Source organism: Microtus ochrogaster, chromosome 21 (genome assembly GCF_000317375.1).
Source record: "Microtus ochrogaster isolate Prairie Vole_2 chromosome 21, MicOch1.0, whole genome shotgun sequence".
Lineage (NCBI taxonomy): Eukaryota > Metazoa > Chordata > Mammalia > Rodentia > Cricetidae > Microtus > Microtus ochrogaster.
The window spans coordinates 25557128-25579865 of record NC_022022.1 but is presented as its reverse complement, the minus strand read 5'-3'; the positions used below and the strand labels follow the sequence as shown (position 1 = coordinate 25579865).

At 42.8% G+C, this 22738-nt stretch overlaps 1 protein-coding gene across 2 annotated transcripts in view; it reads left to right on the top strand.

Annotated features, from left to right (window-relative positions):
- Sec24b (SEC24 homolog B, COPII coat complex component) overlaps positions 1 to 14515 on the top strand; it is a 65064-nt gene extending 50549 nt beyond the window's left edge. For both annotated transcript variants that reach the window (XM_013350028.2, XM_005357277.3), the window contains 14 exons: positions 1406 to 1518; positions 2036 to 2154; positions 2427 to 2482; positions 2709 to 2915; positions 4137 to 4260; positions 4653 to 4811; positions 5426 to 5599; positions 7127 to 7237; positions 8222 to 8397; positions 8870 to 9007; positions 9889 to 9993; positions 11123 to 11215; positions 13365 to 13468; positions 13664 to 14515. In XM_013350028.2, coding sequence (XP_013205482.1) covers positions 1406 to 1518; positions 2036 to 2154; positions 2427 to 2482; positions 2709 to 2915; positions 4137 to 4260; positions 4653 to 4811; positions 5426 to 5599; positions 7127 to 7237; positions 8222 to 8397; positions 8870 to 9007; positions 9889 to 9993; positions 11123 to 11215; positions 13365 to 13468; positions 13664 to 13778 — 1794 coding nt within the window. In that variant the 3' untranslated portion in view covers positions 13779 to 14515. The remainder of the gene's footprint in view (positions 1 to 1405; positions 1519 to 2035; positions 2155 to 2426; positions 2483 to 2708; positions 2916 to 4136; positions 4261 to 4652; positions 4812 to 5425; positions 5600 to 7126; positions 7238 to 8221; positions 8398 to 8869; positions 9008 to 9888; positions 9994 to 11122; positions 11216 to 13364; positions 13469 to 13663) is intronic.
- Positions 14516 to 22738: the final 8223 nt, after the last annotated feature.

Genomic DNA, 22738 nt, shown 5'->3' with positions numbered 1-22738 from the left:
CACTCGGGAGGCAGAGGCAGGTAGATCTCTGTGAGTTCGAGACCAGCCTGGTCTACAAGAGCTAGTTCCAGGACAGGCTCCAAAAAACCACAGAGAAACCCTGTCTCGAAAAACCAAAAAAAAAAAAAAAACACATAATCTTCTCATCTGAGACACCATGTCGTTTTACTCTTGTGAGTGTCACTATGCTTCGCTAACAGATGGACTTCAGTGAATGTCTGTACCCTGCATCATCACAGGCCCCTTCTGGACACTTATTCTCTGGGATCCAGCTACTATTGGATGATGTAGTAGCTGATACTAATGGCTATTCTCAGACTTTAATTTTAATTTTTAGTTAAGTATCTATGTGTGTGTTGGTTGTGTGACAACATTTGAGGCCAGAAGAAGTAGTTGGATCCCCTGAGGCTGGAATTACAGACATCTGTGAGCCACTTGACATGACCCTGGAAACTGAACTGGGGTCCTCTGCAAGACTAGTACACACTTGTAACCTCTGAGCTGTCTTTTTCTCCTCAGTGCTAGTGTCTATCTAGGATACGCAAGGCCCTGGGCTTAATCCTCAACAAAACAAAAAGTAAAAATTTAAAAACTAAAATCCTTGGGTTGGAGAGATGGGTCAGTGTTTAAGACCACTGGCTATTCTTGCAAAGGACCAGGTTTTGGCTCTCAGCACCCACATGGAACTCACAGCTGTCTGTAACTACAGTTCCAGGAGATCTGTGCTCTCTTGGGGCCTTTGAGAGCACTGCATGCAGGTGGTGTGCTTAGATGCAGGCCAAATACTCAAGCACATAAAGTAAAATTTAAACTAGATTTTAAAACTGAAAAAAACCCTAAAAACTATATAAATGTTTTTAGGAATAAGGAAAGTATACATAAATATTTAGACAGGTTAGCATTCTCTAATAAGCTAGCAGCTATTCCTTTAGAAGATAGGTTGGTCGGCATTCTTTCCATAAAACACTCAGCATACTTAGCCATTACATCTGCCTTTCAGTCTAATTTCTAGTGAGCTTTATAAGAAAAATAAACTGAAGAAGGGCATGTCATTTTCATTCACTAGAACTGCAGTTCTATTCTCGTGTGTGTGTGTGTGTGTGTGTGTGTGTGTGTGTGTGTGTGTGTGTGTGTTAAGAGAATCAGTGAAGGGGGCTGGAGAGATGGCTCAGTGGTTAAGAGCATTGCGTGCCCTTCCAAAGGAATCGAGTTCGATTCCCAGCAACCACATGGTGGCTCACAACCATCTGTAATGAGGTCTGGTGTCCTCTTCTAGCCTGCAGGCATAGATGCAAACAGAATATTGTACCCATAATAAATAAATATTTTTTAAAAAGAGTGTAATCATAGTCATAGGAAAAAGGAAGTGTGTCCACTAACTAAATGATGTCTTTGTTTCTTGCAGCTTCGTCCTCCGCAGCCTGCTGTCTACTTGTTTGTTTTAGATGTGTCTCATAATGCAGTGGAGGCTGGGTATTTGTCGGTTTTATGCCAGTCGTTATTAGAAAACTTAGACAAGTAAGAATATTTTTATTCATATGTGGGTATATAAGTGTGTGCGTACATTTGAATTACTCTTGAACAATTTATGGATTTGCTTTATTTTGTTTTTTTTTACTAAGTTTTGTTAAATTTGGCAATGTTTGCCTAATTTTGTATAAGGATTATACTCCTTGTTATGATTTAATAACAAATATTTTAACTCATAAAATAATAAATGCTTTAATATTTTGAAAGAACTCTCCCTCTGACTAGCTGACCTAGCGCGTAAGGACTCTAGATGACACTAGCATGGCTAAATCTGAGGGTTACTAGGTTAAATGACATTAAAACAGGCACTGAGAAACACATGCCAAATGGTCTCACGTGTGTCTAGACTCTTAACAGCTGCTCTGTTCCCTGTGTACTGGTTCAGATACCTTTCCTGACTCCTGTAAAAAGTTATGTGTTGTATCCTTAGGCTTAGCCTATTTCAGTATTGTGTAAACAGTGTGACTGAGCACTTTGAATTTCAAGTTGCCATTTTTGTCACTAGGCTTCCTGGAGACTCACGGACAAGAATAGGATTCATGACTTTTGACAGCACTATTCATTTCTACAACTTACAAGAAGGATTATCCCAGCCTCAGATGATGATTGTATCCGATATAGATGGTAAGCATCAGTGTAACTGTGGGTTTGGAACTTTAAGTTCCATCTTGTCTGTGAGCATGACTTGGTGTACCTTGACATTTGTTTAAAATAACTGTTTTCTTTGAAATGCTTGATTTTAAGTTTGTGTGTGTGTTGGATGTATATATGTGGAGTATATGTATTTACTAAGGCAGAATTATAGTACACATAGAGAGTGTCCTTGTAGAACCAAAACATGCTACTTTATAATGTCCTCTTGACTGTTCTGATGAAGTGTTTTTTTTTCCCTGTAGATGTTTTTCTGCCCACACCAGATAGTTTGCTTGTGAATCTGTATGAAAGTAAAGAGGTGAGAATAATTTGTTTTCTCAAAGTATCAAGACTCTTGTTACGTTAGCTGTTTCCCTTCTTAACATTTGTTTAGTGGTCTATTGCTGTCAGACACCATAGGAAGCATCTGCCAAGTCCTTCCTGCACAGTCCCCAGAGATGGAGTTGCCTTGCTTTACTCTGGAATGTTTTAGAGAAGAAAACCACCTTGCCCTCTCAGTAATTCAACCTTTAATCTTCCCTCAGCTTATAAAAGACTTGTTGAACGCATTACCAAATATGTTCCTCAATACCAGAGAAACACACAGTGCCCTCGGACCTGCGCTTCAGGCTGCCTTCAAGCTAATGTCTCCCACGGGTGGCCGAGTGTCTGTATTTCAGACACAGTTACCTTCTCTGGGGGCAGGACTTCTGCAGTCCAGAGAGGATCCAAATCAGAGGTCAAGTACCAAGGTATTACATGTTAAGTGTTTGTAACTTAACCACTGGTGTTTTCTTCCTCCCGAGGACTGAAATTATCCATTTCCTCCTCTTTGCTTCATCATCAGTAATAAAACCAAAAAGAATTTAAGCCAGATTGCCTTTATTTGGGGGGTTGATGTATTCTTTTTATTTAGTTAACAGAACATAAAATTTGGCCTGAAGAGATGGCACAGTGGTAAGAGCACTGGCCGTACGTTCCTGCTCACCAATTCAAACGTTGGATGTGGTGGCACACATCTGTAGTCCCAGCAGTTCTGCAGCTCGGCGTGGCATGCATGCACTCACACAGATAAATGCACTCAACTAGATAAATAGATTTTTTAATATTTAGAAACACACCTTATCTTTTATTTACAGATGAACAAAGTAGTGTCTTGCCAAAGGTTGAATGGCTATTTAATGATAAAGTTATGGTTTGGTTTTTAGTCCCCAGTGTCATTTCTATTATATAGATGAAAAACTTAATCAAGCTATTATAATTTAACATGCTTATGAATAAACTTTTAGATTACAGAGGGAATACCAATCATTGTCTAAAACTTAGTAGAGAAAAATGTAAGCCTTCAGTGGACTTATCCAGGCACTAATGCTTAGTTAACACACACAAACTAATTTAATTTGTCTTCACTCACATAGACTGTGTTTTTGCTCTAGCCTTTTTCATCATGATTCTGAGATCCCCAGAACTCTAAAGTATGTATGAGTGCATAAATGTGAAAGTACTCAATTAACTGTCCAGTAGCTGGGGGGGACTCATTAAGCCTTCCTTATCCTGTTAGCAACAGGACCATAAGATCCTGGAGCACTCACTCTGGAGCCAGCAGATAGATACATAATGAAAACCTTATGCGTGTGTATTATGAGCATTGAATCATTCATCTTATATAAAAATCTAAACCAGTGTGCCATATAGTGCCTTTCCCCCACTAGGGGTGAAGGTGAGGGGTTCTCACTTGGTAGCCCAGGCTGGCTTTGAAGACTTAGTTCTCCTACTCAGCTTCCAAAGTGCTGGGGAAATGGTCTGAGCCATGTTCCTTGTTGTAAACACTAGGCCTTATTACTGTTGGAAATCTGGACCCATACTCTGTTGGTTGGTTGATAATGGAATAAAATAAAAATCTCTTTTCTTGTTATAAGAGACATTACTGTGTATATAACCAAAGGCTCTTACCTTGTGATCTGTTGACTTAGGTGGTGCACCATCTTGGCCCAGCAACTGATTTTTATAAGAAACTTGCTTTAGATTGCTCAGGACAGCAAACTGCAGTGGATCTGTTCCTTCTAAGTTCACAGTATTCTGACCTTGCTTCTTTAGGTAAGAAGATGTCATTGTTTTACCTGCTTAAAGATTTCTAACATACAATTAAAGCTGTGCCCTTCAGTCAGCATCCTTAGTCCTGGGGGAGGAAGGCACATGGGTTACATACATAGATAGTGTGTATGACATTTACCAGTGAACTTTACAGCCTGATACCGAAAGAAATGCTCTTACTATTCTGCTTTGTAGCATGGATCCCTTAGCTATTCTGCTAAACAGTAAACTTCAGTGCCTGTTGTGTTTTGTGTTTCAGATCTCAGGTCTATCTGATTCCTGTCCATGTTGGGCTTTCCCAGAATGGTTTCTTCATAACATGGAATGTGTGTACTTGTTAGACAGTAGTTTATGGTGACTTGTCTAGCTAATACTTAATGTCTTTCTTTCTAAAGCGTGCATGTCCAAGTACTCTGCAGGGTGCATATTCTACTATCCATCTTTCCACTCCACTCATAATCCTTCACAAGCAGAGAAGTTACAAAAAGACCTCAAACGGTACCTCACTAGGAAAATTGGATTCGAAGCTGTTATGAGAATAAGATGTACTAAAGGTATGGACTTGCGAAAAGTGTGTGTTCCATTACACTCCTGTGTTAGGCTGTAAGAGCTCCCAGACCCGTGGGGTGGCTGTTCATCACAGAGAACTTCCTGTTAGATCCAGCTAAACCCTGTTTGAAATACAGTTATTGAGTGATCATAGACCAGTTTCATTAAATAATAAGTGGATAAAAGCAAAATCTTCGTTTATGCAAGAAAGCAGGAAGAAAGCACACATTAGAAGTTATTCAAGAGCGACAGTGAGAACAGGGAAGGTCGCTCCTGTAACAGCTTTTAGTTGGTGACTTCCTTTGGTTATGTGAGTGTTTGGGGGGCAGACTCTCATCTTAAATCCAAGGTAAGGAACCCTCTGTTTTTTAATTTTGCATATTATATTTATGTCTGAGTTGGACCTGCATGTAGAATATGATAGCAAGGTTAGATATAAATGTAGTATAAATAGGACCTAGGTTCCCTCTATAGAACCTGCACTGTTTAGTTAGAACCTCTTCCTAGAGTCTAGCCTCACTCTGTAGTTACGCAGGGGTGCTACTCACTGAGCAGCTGCTTTAGCTGATGGTGAAGATGCTGCCCTTGCTTGTCTTTATGTCAACTCTCTCTTCCCCAGGTCTGTCAATGCACACTTTCCATGGCAACTTCTTCGTCCGGTCCACTGACTTGCTCTCTCTTGCCAACATCAATCCCGATGCTGGGTTTGCAGTGCAGTTGTCAATTGAAGAGAGTCTGACAGACACTTCCTTAGTGTGCTTCCAGACAGCCCTGCTATACACATCAAGCAAAGGTATGTTGTCAGAACTGAAGCGCCTGTAGCCTTCTTCCACCTCGCTTTTAGTAAAGAGGAGAAAAAGAAAGGTATGCAGTGACGGTAATGGCATTTGCACTAACTGACTACATATATATGTTCTGTTTCTTTCTCTTTTTAACTCACATTTGAATTTTTAAATAATACACCTTGAAATGGATTTATTACTATTTATGTGTGTGTGCATGTGAGTTTATGTGCATCACATGCAAACAGGGACTCATGGAGGCCAAAAAGAGGGTGTTGGATTTCCTGGACCTAAGAGTTACTGGTGGTTAGGAGCCAGTATATGGCTGCTGGGACTCAAACATTAATCACATTTAACCACTGCACCATCTTCCAGCCCCAAATAACACACTTGAAAATATTTTATCACATTTATTCATTTGCCCTGTGTGTACACTGATAGGCAGACATGCCACAATGTGCGTGTGTAGGCCAGCAGACAACTTACAGAATCAGTTCTCTCTTTCACAGGTAGGGCCCAGAGCTCAAACATAGGTCAGCATGCTTGATGGCAAGTGTCTTTACCTGCTGGGCCATGGGCCATGTGACTTCCTTAATTTGTGGAAAATTCATGTTTAGCATCATGTGTTTCTGGCAGGCACGGTGACCTTCTATTGTCTTTGCACTGCTGCCTAGAAAATAGAGAACGGCCGAGAGGAAGGCCTTCTTTTCTGCCTTGATAGTCCACGGTTTTCATATTTTAATCAATGGAGTATAACTAGAACAATAATGAAGGTAAACTAGAAAACTCTGGAGAGATGGCACAGTAGTTAAAGCACTTGCTGCTTCCACAGGTTGGGTTCTGTTCACAGCATCCACATACGGCAGATCACAACTGCCTGTTTCTCTAGCTCCCGAGACCCAACGCCCTTTTCTGGACTCCGTGGACACATACACACTTACATGTACAGATGTACTGTAATTACAAATAAAATCTTTGAAAAAAATCAAAGAAGCTGGAAACTAGCATTCAACTATATGTAAAATACATGTTCATAGCTTACAGGGTTGGAGACTTTTCTTAAAATGTATTTAGTTTATGTGTGTGAATATCTTGTCTATATGTATGTATGTATGTGCAGCCTGTGGAGGCCAGAGAGAGAATTGATTTCCTATGACTGGAGTCACAGACAGTTGTGAGCTGCCATATGGGTGCTGGGAACTGAGCCTCTGTCCTCTGAAGGAATTGCACGTGTTCTTGTCCTCTGAGCATCAGTCCAGTCTCTGGAGAATGTTGTATTTAAAACATGCTAACTAGACGGGGTGGGGGTAGCTCAGCACTATAATGCTTACCTAGCATTTGTGAGAACCTTGGTTTAATCCCAAGCACCAGAAATAATAAAAATAAGACACTCAAAACATATTAATTACAAAGCCTTTTCTATTTCCGAATGTTATTGATGATTTAATCTAGCCAAAACAATAACTTGTGTGAAATTGGGATCTGTTTGCTCTCTTTCCCAGCCTAGTGTGCTTTACTGGCATGTTCCATTTTATTAGGTGAACGGAGAATTAGAGTGCATACTCTGTGCCTGCCAGTGGTGAGCTCACTCGCAGATGTGTATGCAGGCGTGGACGTGCAAGCTGCCATCTGCCTTCTGGCTAACATGGGTGAGTAACATGAAAGAGCAGGTGAAATACGCTTTTCTAACATTAAAAAAAACTGGGACTTTTTTTCTACTTTTTTTAACTTCAGAAATCCATCAATTAATTTAAAAAGCATTTTAATGCATTTTCATTTATTATAGAATGAATTAGGCTGTTCTTATATTTTAAAAATAATTCGTAATTTAAAATCTACTAGGAGGGGTTGTGATTTGTAAAAACCAGGATCTCCTTTGACTAATATGTAAGCTGTCACATGTCCACACAGTTGAGTGTGACTCAGGAAAGAGTTGCCAGACAGCTAAGCAAGTGTGGCTTTAAAAGGCATTACGCTAAGTGACACAAGGTGTCCATGTGACATTTAGTAAAGGGGACATTCATATGATGGAGACTAGATGGCCAGGATGGGGGCAGAGAGAGAACCTTACTGCAAAGGAGCCCCACAGGGAATAATTCTGGGGTAATGAAACTGCCGTGGATGTTTATTATGGTTATGGTGACATGTCTACATTTGATGCATAACTGACGTAGGACTGTGCTCAGAAAAGTGTGTTTTACTCTAAGCTTAAAGAAGCCGTCAGTATTTAATACATTCCTGAGGGATTGATTTTAATGTGTCTCTTTATGAATAAACATAGACATGCAGGGAGCCTTGCTGTTTTCCACATACACTGGAGAAATCAGCTGTCATTACTAACTTGGAGCACAGTTATAATAGCACTTACAGAAAGACCTCCTTTTCCTTTCCACACTTTGTTTGGCATTACTAGGGTTTGAACCAAAGACTCAAGGATTGTGTCATTGGCCCATACCACCCCTCCTCCAGGGTGTGTGTGTGTGTGTGTGTGTGTGTGTGTGTGTGTGTGTGAGAGAGAGAGAGAGAGAGAGAGAGAGAGAGAGAGAGAGAGAGAGAGAGAGAGAGAGAGAGAGAGAGAGAAGAGAGTACTTACTTACTGGGACCTGGTGGCTGAGTACCCTCTCGCTTTGCAGCTGTGGATCGCTCGGTGTCATCAAGCTTGTCGGATGCCAGGGATGCCCTAGTGAATGCTGTGGTGGACCCCCTGTCTGCCTACAGCTCAATGGTGTCAAGTGTGCCACGCTCCACCCTGACAGCACCAAGTTCGCTCAAGCTGCTCCCCCTCTATGTTCTGGCGCTTCTCAAACAGGTAGTTCTCTATATTTCATAGCTGACCAGTGTCTTACAAGCTCTCAGGTGAACGAAGAAGTTAAACTGCTGTTTTTAATAGTTAGCTAGGGAATTATGTACTTTGGTGTTGTAAGACTTGAAAAATAGGGGGGATGAGTGGAATACGAAGGTGTGCAGATGCGCCATGATCCTTACCAGCGCCTAAGCTCTTCTTCCTTGATTTGAATTATGAACTGGTCAGAGCCCACCCTCACGTGTGCTCCTGGAAGAGGTGCTGAGCTAAGGTCTCTGCATTGTTTGTCCCTGTTAAAGGTGTTGTATTTGTGTCATCTTTGTCCACTTTACACCAACCTAGCAGAGTTTTCCTTACAAGCACGGGATAGTTAGAAAAACTGATCTGTTTCCTTACCTATTAAATAAATATTGGCTGAGTCTTGAATCCCGGCAGTCGGTTTTCTGTTTACTTCCTCCATGTGTCTTTTTCCTTGCAGAAAGCATTTAGAACAGGTACAAGCACACGCCTGGATGATCGTGTGTATGCCATGTGCCAGATGAAGTCCCAGCCGCTGGTTCATCTAATGAAAATGATTCATCCCAACTTATACAGGATAGACAGGTTGACAGATGAGGTATGCATTGTCTTGATGTTCTGCCTAAGCTGATAGATATTTTCAGTAGTTTTTCATTCTCTTCTTCCCCGTGGTGGTAAACATTCAAATAATGACTTTTAGGGATCTAGTTCACAATAGAACTTTCAGATGCTTTCAGTGGGTAGAGTGTTTAAAAATAGTTTCCTGTACCGGGCAGTGGTGGCGCATGCCTTTAATCCCAGCACTCAGGAGGCAGAGGCAGGCGGATCTCTGTGAGTTCGAGGCCAGCCTGGTCTACAAGAGCTAGTTCCAGGACAGGAACCAAAAAAAGCTACGGAGAAACCCTGTCTCGAAAATTAAAAAAAAAAAAAAAAAAAGTTTCCTGTGAGAAGTAACTTGTCCTGGGGTTGGTTTTAATGTTTAATTCAAAGCTAAGTTACAGAGTGATCTCTATTTGTATTTTGTATTGGCTGTTTATGATATGACAGATGCAGTATTAGTTACATAGTAAGCCACGTCTGTGTTCCAGTAATAACGGTGATGCACAGCTGTATAGTCCCTTTATTTTTCTTCATGTTGAAGCTGTATTCTTTGGGACTAGCATTCATTCCATACAGAGTATCATGTTGTCAGGGGGAATGTACAACACGGCGGTCAGCTGCCGTAGTCTTGATACACACTGACCTGAGAAGGGGAGGAAATGAAACATTTTTATTTTATATAAATCTATATTTTCACATTTTTACTTTTTAGATTTGAACACCTTCATTCTACTGTAAAACTGGCATACAGTCAATGTATTTTCTATCTCTAAAGTGTGTCATAGATGCGTGTTTTACAGAGGTGGTAACTGACTCCTCCAGGCTGATGACAGCAGTGACATGCTGGATGACTCACCGAATTCTGCCTTTCCTTTTCAGGGTGCCATCCATGTTAATGACAGGGTAGTACCTCAGCCCCCGCTTCAGAAGCTGTCTGCAGAGAAGCTGACCAGAGAGGGAGCTTTCCTCATGGACTGTGGCTCAGTAAGTACCGCTGCTGACAAAGCTATGCTCTGACTGCAGAGTGCGCACACACAGACTAGCCCTGGTACTGCCTGGCACACAGGGGCACGAGGAGTCCCTGACTGGCCTGGGACCCCAGTTTACTTTAGACTCTATATTTGGACACCAATTAATATAATTAATAGTAAATTATGGAGTTATATGTATTCAGAGTAGAAATTCTACCATCAGAAACTTTATCATCAGAATCATAAAATTCAAATGGACCTCAAGAATTTCCCTTGTGGTTTAGCTTCTGTCCATTGCCAGAAATTCTACTGACAGTTGGAGGTTAGAGAAGTCACTCACTGCTCAGGGGTGGTGGAAGGGGTGACCAGTAGTCCAGACAAGTGTAAACTTCCACAGAGCTCACAAGTTGAAGTAGAAAGAGTAATTAGGAGGCAGATAGTCTTATTATGGGAGTACATTCCTATTAGGGAAATAAATGAAGGGGGCTGGGGAGATGGTGGCTCACTGGTTAAAGACATTTAACCAGAAGACCCTGGGTTGGTTCCCAGCAGCCACGTGGCAGCTCCCAACCATCTGTCACTCCAGATCCAGGAGCTCTGACATCCACTTCTGGCCTCTGGGGACACCCCACACAAGAAGCATGCATACATGCTCATAGGCAAAATACTAATACACATAGAAAAATATTTTTAAAGTTTTAAAATTTTCATTTTATGTGTATATGTATTTTGCCTACATGTTTGCACATGCACCACATGCATGCCTAGTGTCTGAGGTCAGAAGAGAGCATTGGCTCCCCCTGGAGCTGGAGGTATGGATGCCTGTGAGCCCCCATGGTGTTGCTGGGCACCAGACCTGGGTTGTCTGCAATGCTGGCACATCTCTTGAGCATCTCTTCAGCCCCCAGATAAATGCCTAAAAGTGAAGCCTTGAAATATAAGCAGAGAAGATAGAAGTGCTTTTGGTTCTCAGAACTCGGTTCACAATATTCTAATTATATATTCCCTTTTATGTTTGTTAGCTTTTGTGTTTGAGACAGTGTGAATGGCCTCTTTTATGTATGATAACTGAGAGAATTGGTTGTGATGGATTTTTATCAGAGATTTAATATTCTGTTGCTCCCCACCCCTTTGGTTTTTAGGTTTTTTACGTTTGGATTGGCAAAGGCTGTGACACTAACTTTATAGAGAATGTGCTCGGGTGCCCTGATTTTGCAGCAATACCACAGAAAATGGTCAGTGGATTTTTGTTGTATGGATTTTGGTCAGTTTCTTGAGGAAAGGTAAACAAATGTCTATTTACTCTGGATAGGACATTGATGATGACAGACAAAATTATCAGTTTCAACCAAGCCAATTTGGTGAACAAGTGGATCTCCTTATAGGAACATGGGTGAGGGATTACACACAGAAGTGTGGGTGACTCAAACACGGCTGACTTTCTACCTCATGGGTGATAGTCTTAGCAGAGTTTACTCATGGAACCCTTCAGTTACCTGCCTCTCGCTTTCTTTGTCACCTACAGCTGGGAGGCAGGAGAGGCCGTGGGTACCCTTCCTCCCCTGAGGAAGTGCTAACAGGCTCATTGGTATGAGCAGAGACCTAACTTGCCATGGTATTGTTCCACCTGTCTTGTTATCTCTCCTCACTGACGGATAGAATGATCATAGCCTGTGTTAGGCCTGGAGGCAGTAACTTTGTGTCAATGGTTTTTACAGTATTAAGTTTTATCTTTTATATATATGTTTTCTTTCATTTTAGCATAAACTTTGTGTTATGTGCTTGCCTTTTCTTCTCTCACCGCCCCCTTTTTTTCAAACTGGGTTTCCTTGTATAGTTTTGGCTAACTTGGACTCAGTCTAGACCAGCCTGCCCCAGCTGACAGTCTTCTGTCCCCGTGTGCTAGGGTCATAGGTGTGTGCTGTGGCATCTGACTTAGTTTACCGGTTCCATTCGGTGCTGTCCAGACACTGTAGCAGCTGTGGGAGCACATGTTGCTGGATGTGCAGCCTGAGGACTGCGTCTCGGGGCTCTGCTTAGTACAGCTGCGATTCTCATTTTTTGCCACACACAAGGATGTCAGCATCAGTCAGTGTGAAGCAGACTTGGGAGTTTGGAAGAAGGGGCTTTACCAGGACTGTAAGTGTGAGCACTAAGGGGAGGAGAGCAGCGCCCGCAGCTCGGCCTCTGGCCAGCGTGGCAGTGCACCTCAGCACCTGCTGTCCCCCTCAGGAAGCTGCTGAAGTGTCATTGTTTAAAGAATTTCTAAGGAGCCCCTCTTCCTGTGAGACTAAAAGGTTGTTTGTGAGAGACACTAGGAAATAAGGTCAAAACTAGGCATTTACTGTTCCTCTAGAGATCCAGGTTTGATTCCCAGCACCCACATGGTGGCTCACAACCATTTGTAATGCCCACTTCTGGCCTCTGAACATGGCATGCAGGCAAAACACCTATATACATAAAATAAATAAACCTTTTCTTTTTTTCAGTCAGGTCCAAGGAGGGGACTTTTCTTTTTTAATTAGTTATTTATGTGTGAGTGTTTTGCCCGTGTGAATATCTGAACCATGTGCATGCCTGCCTGATGCCCATGGAGACCAGAAGAGGGTGTTTGATCACCTGAGAGTGGAGTTCCAGACAGTTGTAAGCCGCCATGTGAGTGCTGGGAATTGAACCTGGGTCATCTGGAAAAGCTGGGAGTGCTCTTAACCACTGAGCCATCTCTCCAGCCCGCCCCCCTCCAAAATAAAATAAGTAAATCTTTAAAAAAAAAAATCAAATGGAATTCTCAGAATGTGATTTTTCAAGTAAGTTACGTGTAATTTTAAGGTGGATTTGGAGTTTAGTGGTAGCCCTCTTCATTTACACATTGCCCTTGGAGAAGCAGGGCGCTAAAGGTCCCAGTGCACACCAGTTGTTGCTTTACTGATTGTCTAGAATAATCCACGAGGCAGGCAGGTAAAATAGCATCAATAGACTTACCAGCACACCTTTTTTCTCCGACAACTAAAATTTCCTTCCTGTGGTTGCTTCTGTTGGGGCTAGGGACAGAATGCAGGCTTGTGATTGGGGCTAGGGACAGAATGCAGGCTTGTGATTGGCTGCCTGGAAGCCTCGGTTCCAGTTCTGCCCCATCTCTTTACCAGATGGCAAAGGTTGGAGATCACACGCTCTATGACGTGCTAGGTTTTTTTCCTCCAAAAAACTGTACATTGTGGATGCATGCATGGGAACCTCTGTGTATACATGTGCATATGGTTAAGTGCTGTGTTGTTCCAACCGTTCTGTCGTGTTTATTACTAAAAGGAACTGCCGCTTGAAGAGGGAAGAGCATGTTCAACGTTAGTGTATGTTTGTGTTTTCTAATTATATTTCTTTTACCAGACGCATCTTCCAGAGCTAGACACGCTTTCATCGGAGAGAACTAGATCCTTTATAACATGGCTTAGAGACAGCCGCCCACTAAGCCCCGTCCTTCACATAGTAAAGTAAGTCTTCTGTAACTTTATGATGGCATCGTCTTTCCTATGCTTCTCCTCAAATTTCAGGACTTTGGGGTGGTGCAGGTGTGGCCGGATTAACCTCTTATGTGTTCCATTCCACATGTGTATATGTTCTACAGTGTACATGTATCCTTTGTAATAATATATGTGCTTAAGTAAATGCTGTTTTTTGCCTTTCAGAGATGAGAGTCCTGCCAAAACAGAATTTTTTCAGCATTTGATTGAAGACCGCACAGAGGCTGCACTCTCTTACTATGAGTTTCTGATCCACATTCAGCAGCAGATTTGTAAATGAAGTCCACCAGAGCACGGCAGGGTGAACGCTCCACAGCCAGAGGAAGAAAGCACGACCCATAGAGAAGCACAGGAGACTGACGCGAGGTGCTGGAAGACAGGACGCACATCGCTGTCTGAGGCTCGGGCCAGAGATGAAGGGGAGAGGGCCTGAGTCCTCCAGACAGTGCTGATCCACCCAGCGCGCCCGAGTTGGTCTCTTCCTGTTTCCAGGAGTGCAGCAGTACAGCTCTTCCGCGAGCCAGCAGACTCGGACTGTGCGGTGACGCGGCATACTCTAAACTAGAGAAAGTCGTCTTCTTACAATTAACAGACATGACATTCTTCTTACAATTAACATTTCTGACATGAGCTCCAAGAGAGATGCCAAAGGGCAGTGGTTCTGCGTCACTTGTTCGTATGGATTATTTTACAGGAATGATTCATATTCATGAAGTGAATTCAGCGTTTTCCCTGGAAAGGACTAGAGTTTCAGTACATGAGCTATAGAAAAAATATATATAATGTACATAAGTGTTACATTTGTAAAGAAAATGTAAAATGTAACTAAGAACACGAATTGCTAAACCGTGCCGCACTGTTGGATGACAGCTTTGTCACAGTTATGGAATGAGGTTGACTAATGCATATTATGAATTGAGTCCACAGAAGAAACACGAAGCTCTTTGTAATTCTGTTAAATCTTTTATGTGGATTTATTTATGATCAGCCTACTAATTAAAAATATTTTGCTTGACAGTTGATTTGTTTCTCTGTTTGTGGAGGGTTTTTGGTTTTGGTGAGGATTGGTGATATTTTTTTAAACAGAAGGAATCTTGAGTTTACCACTTGGAGAAGATGCAATCCCGAGTTGCATTCATCAGTAAATCTGTATGTCGTCATTAGTTTGTAGACACCACCAGGTGGTGGCTGTTTGTACTTAAAACATGATGTTATTTTCCAAATATATTTAATGACTAAGCATAATCTATCTTGTTTAGATTAAGGATTTTTTCCCTACCTATTTGTAAAGAGAAATTTTTAAGAACATATAACTTTCCTTTTTAATTGGCTTGAAGATTATGAACTCTGAGAGATTTTTGTTCTGATCAAATTGTCATTCACAGTAGGTTATCTGCTGTGAAAATTGATGATGATCCATTGGATTGTGAAGTGGAATTTTATTTTATGCACTGTGAAAATTTCTGTTGGTAAATGTTGGGGAAAAAATCAGACTCTTGGCATGTGTGACTTTTCCTGGACTTCTAACTTTGTAGGTCCCTTTTCTTTGTTTCTGTTTTTTCAGAACAAAATGCTTTTCTTTTGATTCTGGTTTGGAAGGTGATGTAGACTATGAAGAGATAGAGACCCAGCTGGCAGCAGTGGTGATTTGAAGCTCATAGCTGCACACTTTGGTAAAGTTCCTGGCCTTTCGCTCTGAGAATAGCCATCCTCTCAGGAGACAGCACCCCGGGGTGCCTGCTTTTCCCGCAGATAAACACAAAAACACTCTCTCCCACCCCTGATGGAAGTGAGTTTAAATGACTCACCCATTAGCAAAGCTGTTCCAGAAACTTCTCCCCACCCACAGGACCCCACTTGGTCCCTGCACCCTGCTGTCACCGTCACCACCAAGGAGCTAACTGCGGGTCCCTAAGGACAACTAAATGCTGTCGTTCCGTTACTTTCTGCTTGTGTTATCATTTATCATGTAGTGCTGTGTGCGTGTGAACGTGTGAACGAGAATAAGTGTGTGGAGCTCAGAACAGTGAAAGTTACTTCTTCGTCCACTCTGGCCTTCACGCTTTCATGGGAAGAGCTTTGATCTACTGAGCCATCTCTCACTGCACAATGAAAGTGTGGCATTTCTACTTCAAGACGAATGTTTTGTCTTCGTGAACTTTGTTGTTTCTTTTAAAAATTACTAAATCACTTAACCTATCACAAGGCAAAAAAACGAAACCCTGTAACCACAGTTCTCAACGTGTGGGTCGAATGGCCCCCTTCCATAACAGTAGCAAAATTACAATGATGAAATAGCGAAATAACTTTATGGAACTGTATTAGGGAGGTTGAGAACTGTTGATGGAAGGTGAGAGGAGGGGGGAATTGTGTCTCATCTGTCAAGTGTGATGAGGGCTGGGAAGTTAACCCGGGTGAGGTCGCTCTTCTCTGCTGTTTTAGATAGTGACAGAGGCCCTTCTGGATGGCGAGAGAGTTGAAGGCCTAAAGCCCAGTGACTATTTGGGAAGAGAGCCGTCTGAGCAGTGGTATCTGAGTCAGTGACTGACACTTGACTTTTCTGGAAAACTCCAGAATCTCAGCAGAGAAGTGGGAAGTGCCTGGTACCTCCGGAAGAGCGAGGCTGCCCTGACTATTGGTGTTTAGCATGTCTGACAGGCAGGACCATGTCTGGTGGGCATGCCTGCAATCCTACGGTCAGGCAGGACCAGGAGGATCAGGCTCAGTGGCAAACCCTGTGTCTACTGAGCCATCTCACAGACAGCCCCCACCCCACCCCCGGCGCTTTTTATTGAGGATTTTAGCTGGAGTACAAAATAATAGAATTCATTATGGCGTTTGAGAGCACATCTCATGGTACCTTGCTCATATTCCCTCCTTCACTTTGCTTCCCATTGTACCCCACACTCTGATCATTTCTCCACGGAGTCCCCTTCTGTCCCCACCTTGCATACATGCACACGCACACACTGAAATCTAGATTTCACTTATGGGAATAAATAGGAACTAGATGTTGTAGTGCACACTTTTAATCCCAGCTGGCGAGGCAGAGGCAGCTGGATCATCGAATTCAAGGCCAGCCTGAGCTACATAAGAGCTCCAGGTCAGCCACGGCTGCATAGGAAGGGCCTGTCTCAAAAAATAAAAAAATAAAAAACATTAAAATGAGGGTAAAAATAGTTTGTGTTTCCCCTTCACTGACTCTCACCATCATACGCCATCTAATGTCTCGTTAGGAATGTGTGTATTTAGGTTCTGTGTATGAGAGAACATATACTTGTCATTCTGAATCTGACTTAATGAAGATTACTAAGAAATATATGCACAAATGGTAGTTGATATTTTATTTGGATTTTACTGGGACAACTATTCTTTGCAAATCCTGCTTTTTGAAGAAAGATTATTTAATTTTATTGATTGCCCAGAAGCACACATGCAGATCCCATCCCACCCATAGGTTACCCAGGACCTGACAGAAACTGCCCTGTCCTTGATAGTGGGGCTAGACATCCCCTTAGGAGGGCGGGGGGGGGGGGGCAGAGAGGTCCTACAGGGAGGTGGCCACAGTTTCCGTTGCTACCTTTGTTTTGTTGCAAATAATGATTACCTTTCCTTGAGAGCCACTTAGGTTGCTGTAAGATTATTTTTATTAGTGTTTGGTGACATATAGGTACACATTTTATACTTTATTTTTCTGGTTTTCTATAATGAGATTTTAAGATAGCTCAGAAAGGAAATAACTATGACATTGCAAAAAAAAAAACCCAAGTATGTACAGTGTAGACAGAGCTTTCCTGTCCTGCAGCTGTTCTCAAATAATCATTCAGAGGCTTAGTATTAATTATAAATATTCAACCAATAGCTGAGGCTTATTATTAACTAGCTCTTACATTTTAAGTTAACCCACATTCCTTATTTACTCTCTGTCATGTGGCAGTACCTTTATTAGCATGGCGTGTTTATCTCCTGCTCCCTCTGCATCTGGCTGGTGACTCCTGACTCTTCCCTTCTCCTTCCCAGCATTCTCAGTTTGACTTTTCCACCTAACTTTATCCTGTTCAGCTATTGGTCAGTCAGTCAGCTTCTTTATTAAACCAATCACAGCCACACATCTTCATAGTGTGCAAAAGGACAATTCCACAGCCCTATAGCCTGACCTCTACTTTGCTTACAACCCTTACTGATGGTAACAGATTGAGGAGCAATAGAAATACTGGAGTTTTCTAGTTGATAATCTATAGTTTTATAATTGCATGTTTGTTCTTAAAAATAAAAAAGCATTTTTTGTATATTCCTTTCAGTTCTTTATTACATATCAACTTAATTGAGGGGAGAGATTGACAATATATCTTGGTCTGTCCTTCCCTCCTTCCTTTCTTTTCTCTCTTCCTTACTCCCTCGGTACCTCCCTCCCTCCATCTGTCCAATCCCTCTCTCCCTTTCTTTGGGGCTGAACCCCAGGCCATCTGCATGTTTGACAGGTACTCTGCCACTAAGCTACACCCCCAGTCCACCTTTATCTTTTGTGAACTTCTTATCCTACTTCCCATATACCCCAAGTACCCAACCCAAAGCATCATATACAAAACCATGTTAATTTAATTGAATGACTATAAAAACTCACTATGCCTTCCTGGAGGGACCTATGCTTACCCTGTACCACCAACACTCATAAGCAATTCATTTCGCATTTACCCTTAGACAAGTTGTAAAACTCTGTCAGTTAGGAGGACTCTCCTATTTTTAAACAGAATTCCTGTCTTTAATTTTTAATGAATCACCCGCAGCCCTGGGACTCAGTTTCTTCTTTGTAGTCTTCCCGCATTAGGATTTAGCTGCCTATTGGGAGCCAGATTGGAAGGGAATGAAAGGTGCTATGATCCGCTTCCAATTAATTATTAAAGTGGGGTTCCGTTCCTTTTTCAGAGTCGGGAATAAAGAACATATGAATAAATGGCTGAAAAGAACACATTTAAACAAGAAAGGCCGAGACTTAGAACTGAGGTGGTTAGGTTAGTAAGTAGGGCTGGAATGACCTGCTCATAACTGGTCATCTGAAAGGCAGCCCCCACCCGCAGCTTAATGAGTCTAAATTGCCTTCATAGGATTTATGGGATCCCTGGGGACATAATCTCAGGAGACTGGAACAAAGTTGGAGGGGAAAACGGTTTGAAGGCAGAAATTAACATTATGCTAAGAGAAGCTAACTGCATAGCGTTGTAGGAGCTATGGCCGTTCATACCCAAGCTTAATGCAGCGTGTGCCTCTTCTCGAGAAGCCTTGTGGACCGCTTCCTGCCTGGCCTTGCTCAAAGAGCCTGTCAGCACTCAGACAAAGCATTGCTACCACCTGCAGTCTTTGCTGGGCACTCCCCACCTATGTTAGATACTCCTTAGTGTTAGATGCGTCCTCATTTGCTCGTCTCTATCACGGCCCCAGCCATGCCCGTTATAACTGACATTCTCTCTTAAAACAGAGACACTGCCTATAGTGGTTATTTCACTCTTTGCTCTTTTGGGGGCCTGCCGCCCAGCTCCCAAATAAACACAGAGAAAGACTTGTTCTTACTTACAAATGCCCAGCCTTAGCTTGGCTTATTTCTAGCCAGCTTTTCTTAAATTACCCTTCTACCTTTTTCCTCTGGATTATACCTTTCTTTATCCTGTATACCACCCTTCTTCCCTTCTTATCCACGGCTGTTTGTGGGTAGCCCCTGACGACCTCCTCTCTTTCTCCTTTTCTCCTCCTTGCTCCTCTCTTCTTCCTCTTCCTCTTCCTCTTCCTCTTCCTCTTCCTCTTCCTCTTCCTCTTCTTCTTCTTCTTCTTCTTCTTCTTCTTCTCCTCTCTCTCTCTCTCTCTCTCTCTCTCTCTCTCTCTCTCTCTCTCTTCCTCCTCCTCCCTGAGTTTCAGGACAGGCAGGACTGTTACATGGAGAATCCCTGTCTTTGCCTCCCAAGTGCTGGCATTAAAGCCAGGTGGTGGTGGCACACACCTTTAATCCCCAGCACTTGGGAGGCAGAGAGAGATGGATCTCTGTGAGTTTAAGACCAGCCTAATCTATAGAGCGAGTTCCAGAATAGACTCCAAAGCTACAGAGAGACCCTTTCTCCAAAAACAAAAACAAAACAAAGTAAACAACAAAAAGAGGCATATGACTCCCTAGTACTGGGATTAAAGGTGTTAGCCACCACCACCTGGATCTCTTTGTGCATTGGTTTTGTGTAGTCCAGGGTAGCCTTGAACTCACAAAGATCCATCTGCCTCTGTCTCCCAAATAAAGGGATTAAAGGTGTGTGCCACCATTGCCTGGCCTCTAGTGACTTAGTTTTACCTTCTGGTCTTCAGGCAAGCCTTATTTATAAAACATAAATAAAACATCAGTTATATATATGACATATGCACGCAATTGGGGAAATTGGGCTATCGAAGCAAGGGGATCAGGAATTCGAGATCATTTTGGCATCTAACAAGTTTGAAGCTAGCCTGCAACAAAGCCAGCCCTGTCTCAAGAAAAGAGTAGTACAGCAAACGAGGTCCTTGGGATGGAAAAGGAAATCTGTGCTATCCTACATAGAAATTCAGAGAATTTGTCAAGGGAAAAAGTGGGCAGATCTGAAGCTGTGGTTAAGACAGGTGGGGACAGAGAGGCTGCCGCTGTTAGACAGAGGTGTCTCATCGAAGAGAATCTGTGCACTTTGCACTGGGTAAGAAGAAAAGTTCCTTGAAGCTGAGATGTCTGCCACTGACGGCTATAGGACGCACAATGCAAGTCCATTTGAAAAACATCATTTGAAATGAGAGTACCTGGAAAGAGCTTCTAGAACATTGTGCTGGAAAGGACGGCATAGGAAGATGGTGTCTCCAATCATGCAACCAGGAAGTCCAAGACCACTGCAGCCGTGGGTAAAAGCAACCTGGCTGTATCTCAAGGTAACATGAACTTGGGGTTGTCTACATGCTGCTGCTTTTGCAGGCATGCAGAATGCAAGAGTCCTGGAGTCCTAGGCTGCACAGAGATTCCAGAATAAAGCTTGTGGGCCAGAGAGGCTACAGATTGCCAGGTTACAGGGTGGGCCTGCCAGGACCCACGAAAGTTCATGTAATGCCTCATGTACCCTGGACCCCACTCTAGGATTTGCACAAGGACTTGGGTACAAAGATGTCTCATCTGTGAGGAAGGGAGCTGTGTGGTTTGCACACTGGATGTCCTTCTAAAAGCCCAGCTGGTTTGGGGTCGTTGATCCCTGGCCCATTGTTAGCTGGAACCAGCTTTGCTGCCTCCGTGTGGCATCGTTCCCAGGGGAAGCAGGTAGCTTCCTGTGGATCATGGAGCAGGTTTTCTTCCATGTAATACACACACGGTGTGGATGTGGAGTTGCCTACTTTGCCCATGTTTCTGCTGACACCACCCTCTGTGGCTCTACTATGCCTTCACCTCATTGCTTCTGACCAAGGGACTCATAAGAAGTGTGGCACTGGAAACTCATTAGTTTCACTATAGCCTGTCACCCTAGCATGCCGCTGGCCTGATAGACAGGGGAACTTCCTTCTGAGGATCAGTTAGAAAGGTCGCTGGGAGGGCTATCACAAGACACCATTCGAATCAGCCACTGACGTTGGCCTATAGCAAGAGAATCTGAAGATCAAAGTGAGCCTTCCATCTTAACCTGCGTTCACAGAGTTGTAGGGTCTCAGTTCCCAGATGGACAGGATGAGCCCACTGAATCAGAAGTCATGAGTGCTCTCTGGCTGTTTGAAGCTCCCCCTGCAACCAGGAGATTGGTACAGGTTCCAAAGAAGAATTGATTTGTTACTATGTAGCCTCCTCTGAGATCTAGAGATTTCGGAGTGCCTTTTAAGACTTCCATGTTTGATACTGACAGGTAATGGATGTCTACAGCTCTCTAGAAGAGCAAAGCAGAGGTGATTTGACTGAAACACTTCAGAAGCTGAGTCTGGAATTTCCTACCAGGTTAAGAATGTTGAGTGATGCTTGACACAAATTGGAACACAACCTGAACACGGTATAATGGAAATAACTGTGGTCGTGAGAAAAACAAAAACAACCCTAGTTCTGCACCTGCCACTCGATGGTCAGTCTTCTTAGCTGAATGTCCTGGGCCAAAGCTCTCACCATTTCTTAGCCTCATCTCTGCGTGAGGCAATACTGATTCTTTGGGAGGAGTTTTATGAAGACTGTGTGGGAGATGCGTACAAAGTCCGTCATACAGAGTCCGGCAATGATGACATCATCTTGCAAAGCAGCTGTGCAAGGGAACTGAACACAGGTCTGGATCTTTGACTACAGAGGCTGCGCTTTGTCCTCATGCCATCTCTGGTCTCTACCTTCCCTGAAATTCTTACTCTAGAAACAAACTTTCTGTGAGGTAGGTGTGTGTGTGTGTTGTTGTCATTGTCCCTGCTGCCTTCTCTCCTATTTGGTATAGTCAGTTTGTTAATGACATTTAACAAGTGCGTCAGAAACAACCAAGCCATTTTAACCCACTGTGTCCACATGCCATTAGATTCAATGCTTGGGACTCATGGAGAGCCACAGTGGTGGGGTTTGGCTGCCATACTCCTTTGGTTTTTGAGACAGGTTTGTATGACTCAGTTTATGCTGTTCTTTTAAATTCACTGTGGTCCAAATGATTCTTGAACTCACAGGCCTTCTGTCTCAACCTCCTTGGTGATAATCCTCCTGCCTCAGTAATATTTTTCAAAATCAAAACTAAGCTCTGTCAGCGCTTGCTATGCAAGTATGAGGACCTGGGCTCAGTCCCCAGCACTTATGGTAAAAACTGTGTGGAATGTTATTTTAACTATGTAAAGATGTGTTACGTTTGTTTATGCTCCAGAATATTACTTTAATGCTGTAAAGGTGTGTTACATTTGTTTATGCTGCAGAATTTACTTTAATGGTGTAAAGGTGTGTTAAATTTGTTTACGCTACATCTGTTTAACGGTGTCAGGATGTGTTACATTTGTTTCACCTTGCCTGTCTGAGGCACCAACTGGTCTAACAAAGAGCTGAAGGGTCAATGGTTAGGCGGAAGAGTGATAGGTGGGGTTGGAAGATGGAGAGAATAAATAGGAAGAGAAAGGAAAGAAGGAGGAGAGAACCCGGGAGAAAGAGAGGGACATGACCCAGGCCAGAAGTCAGGCAGTTGCCAGCCAGCCATGAATACAATAGGAAAGTAAGGTAGAAAAAGAAAAAAAGGGAGGAAGGAATGAATAAAA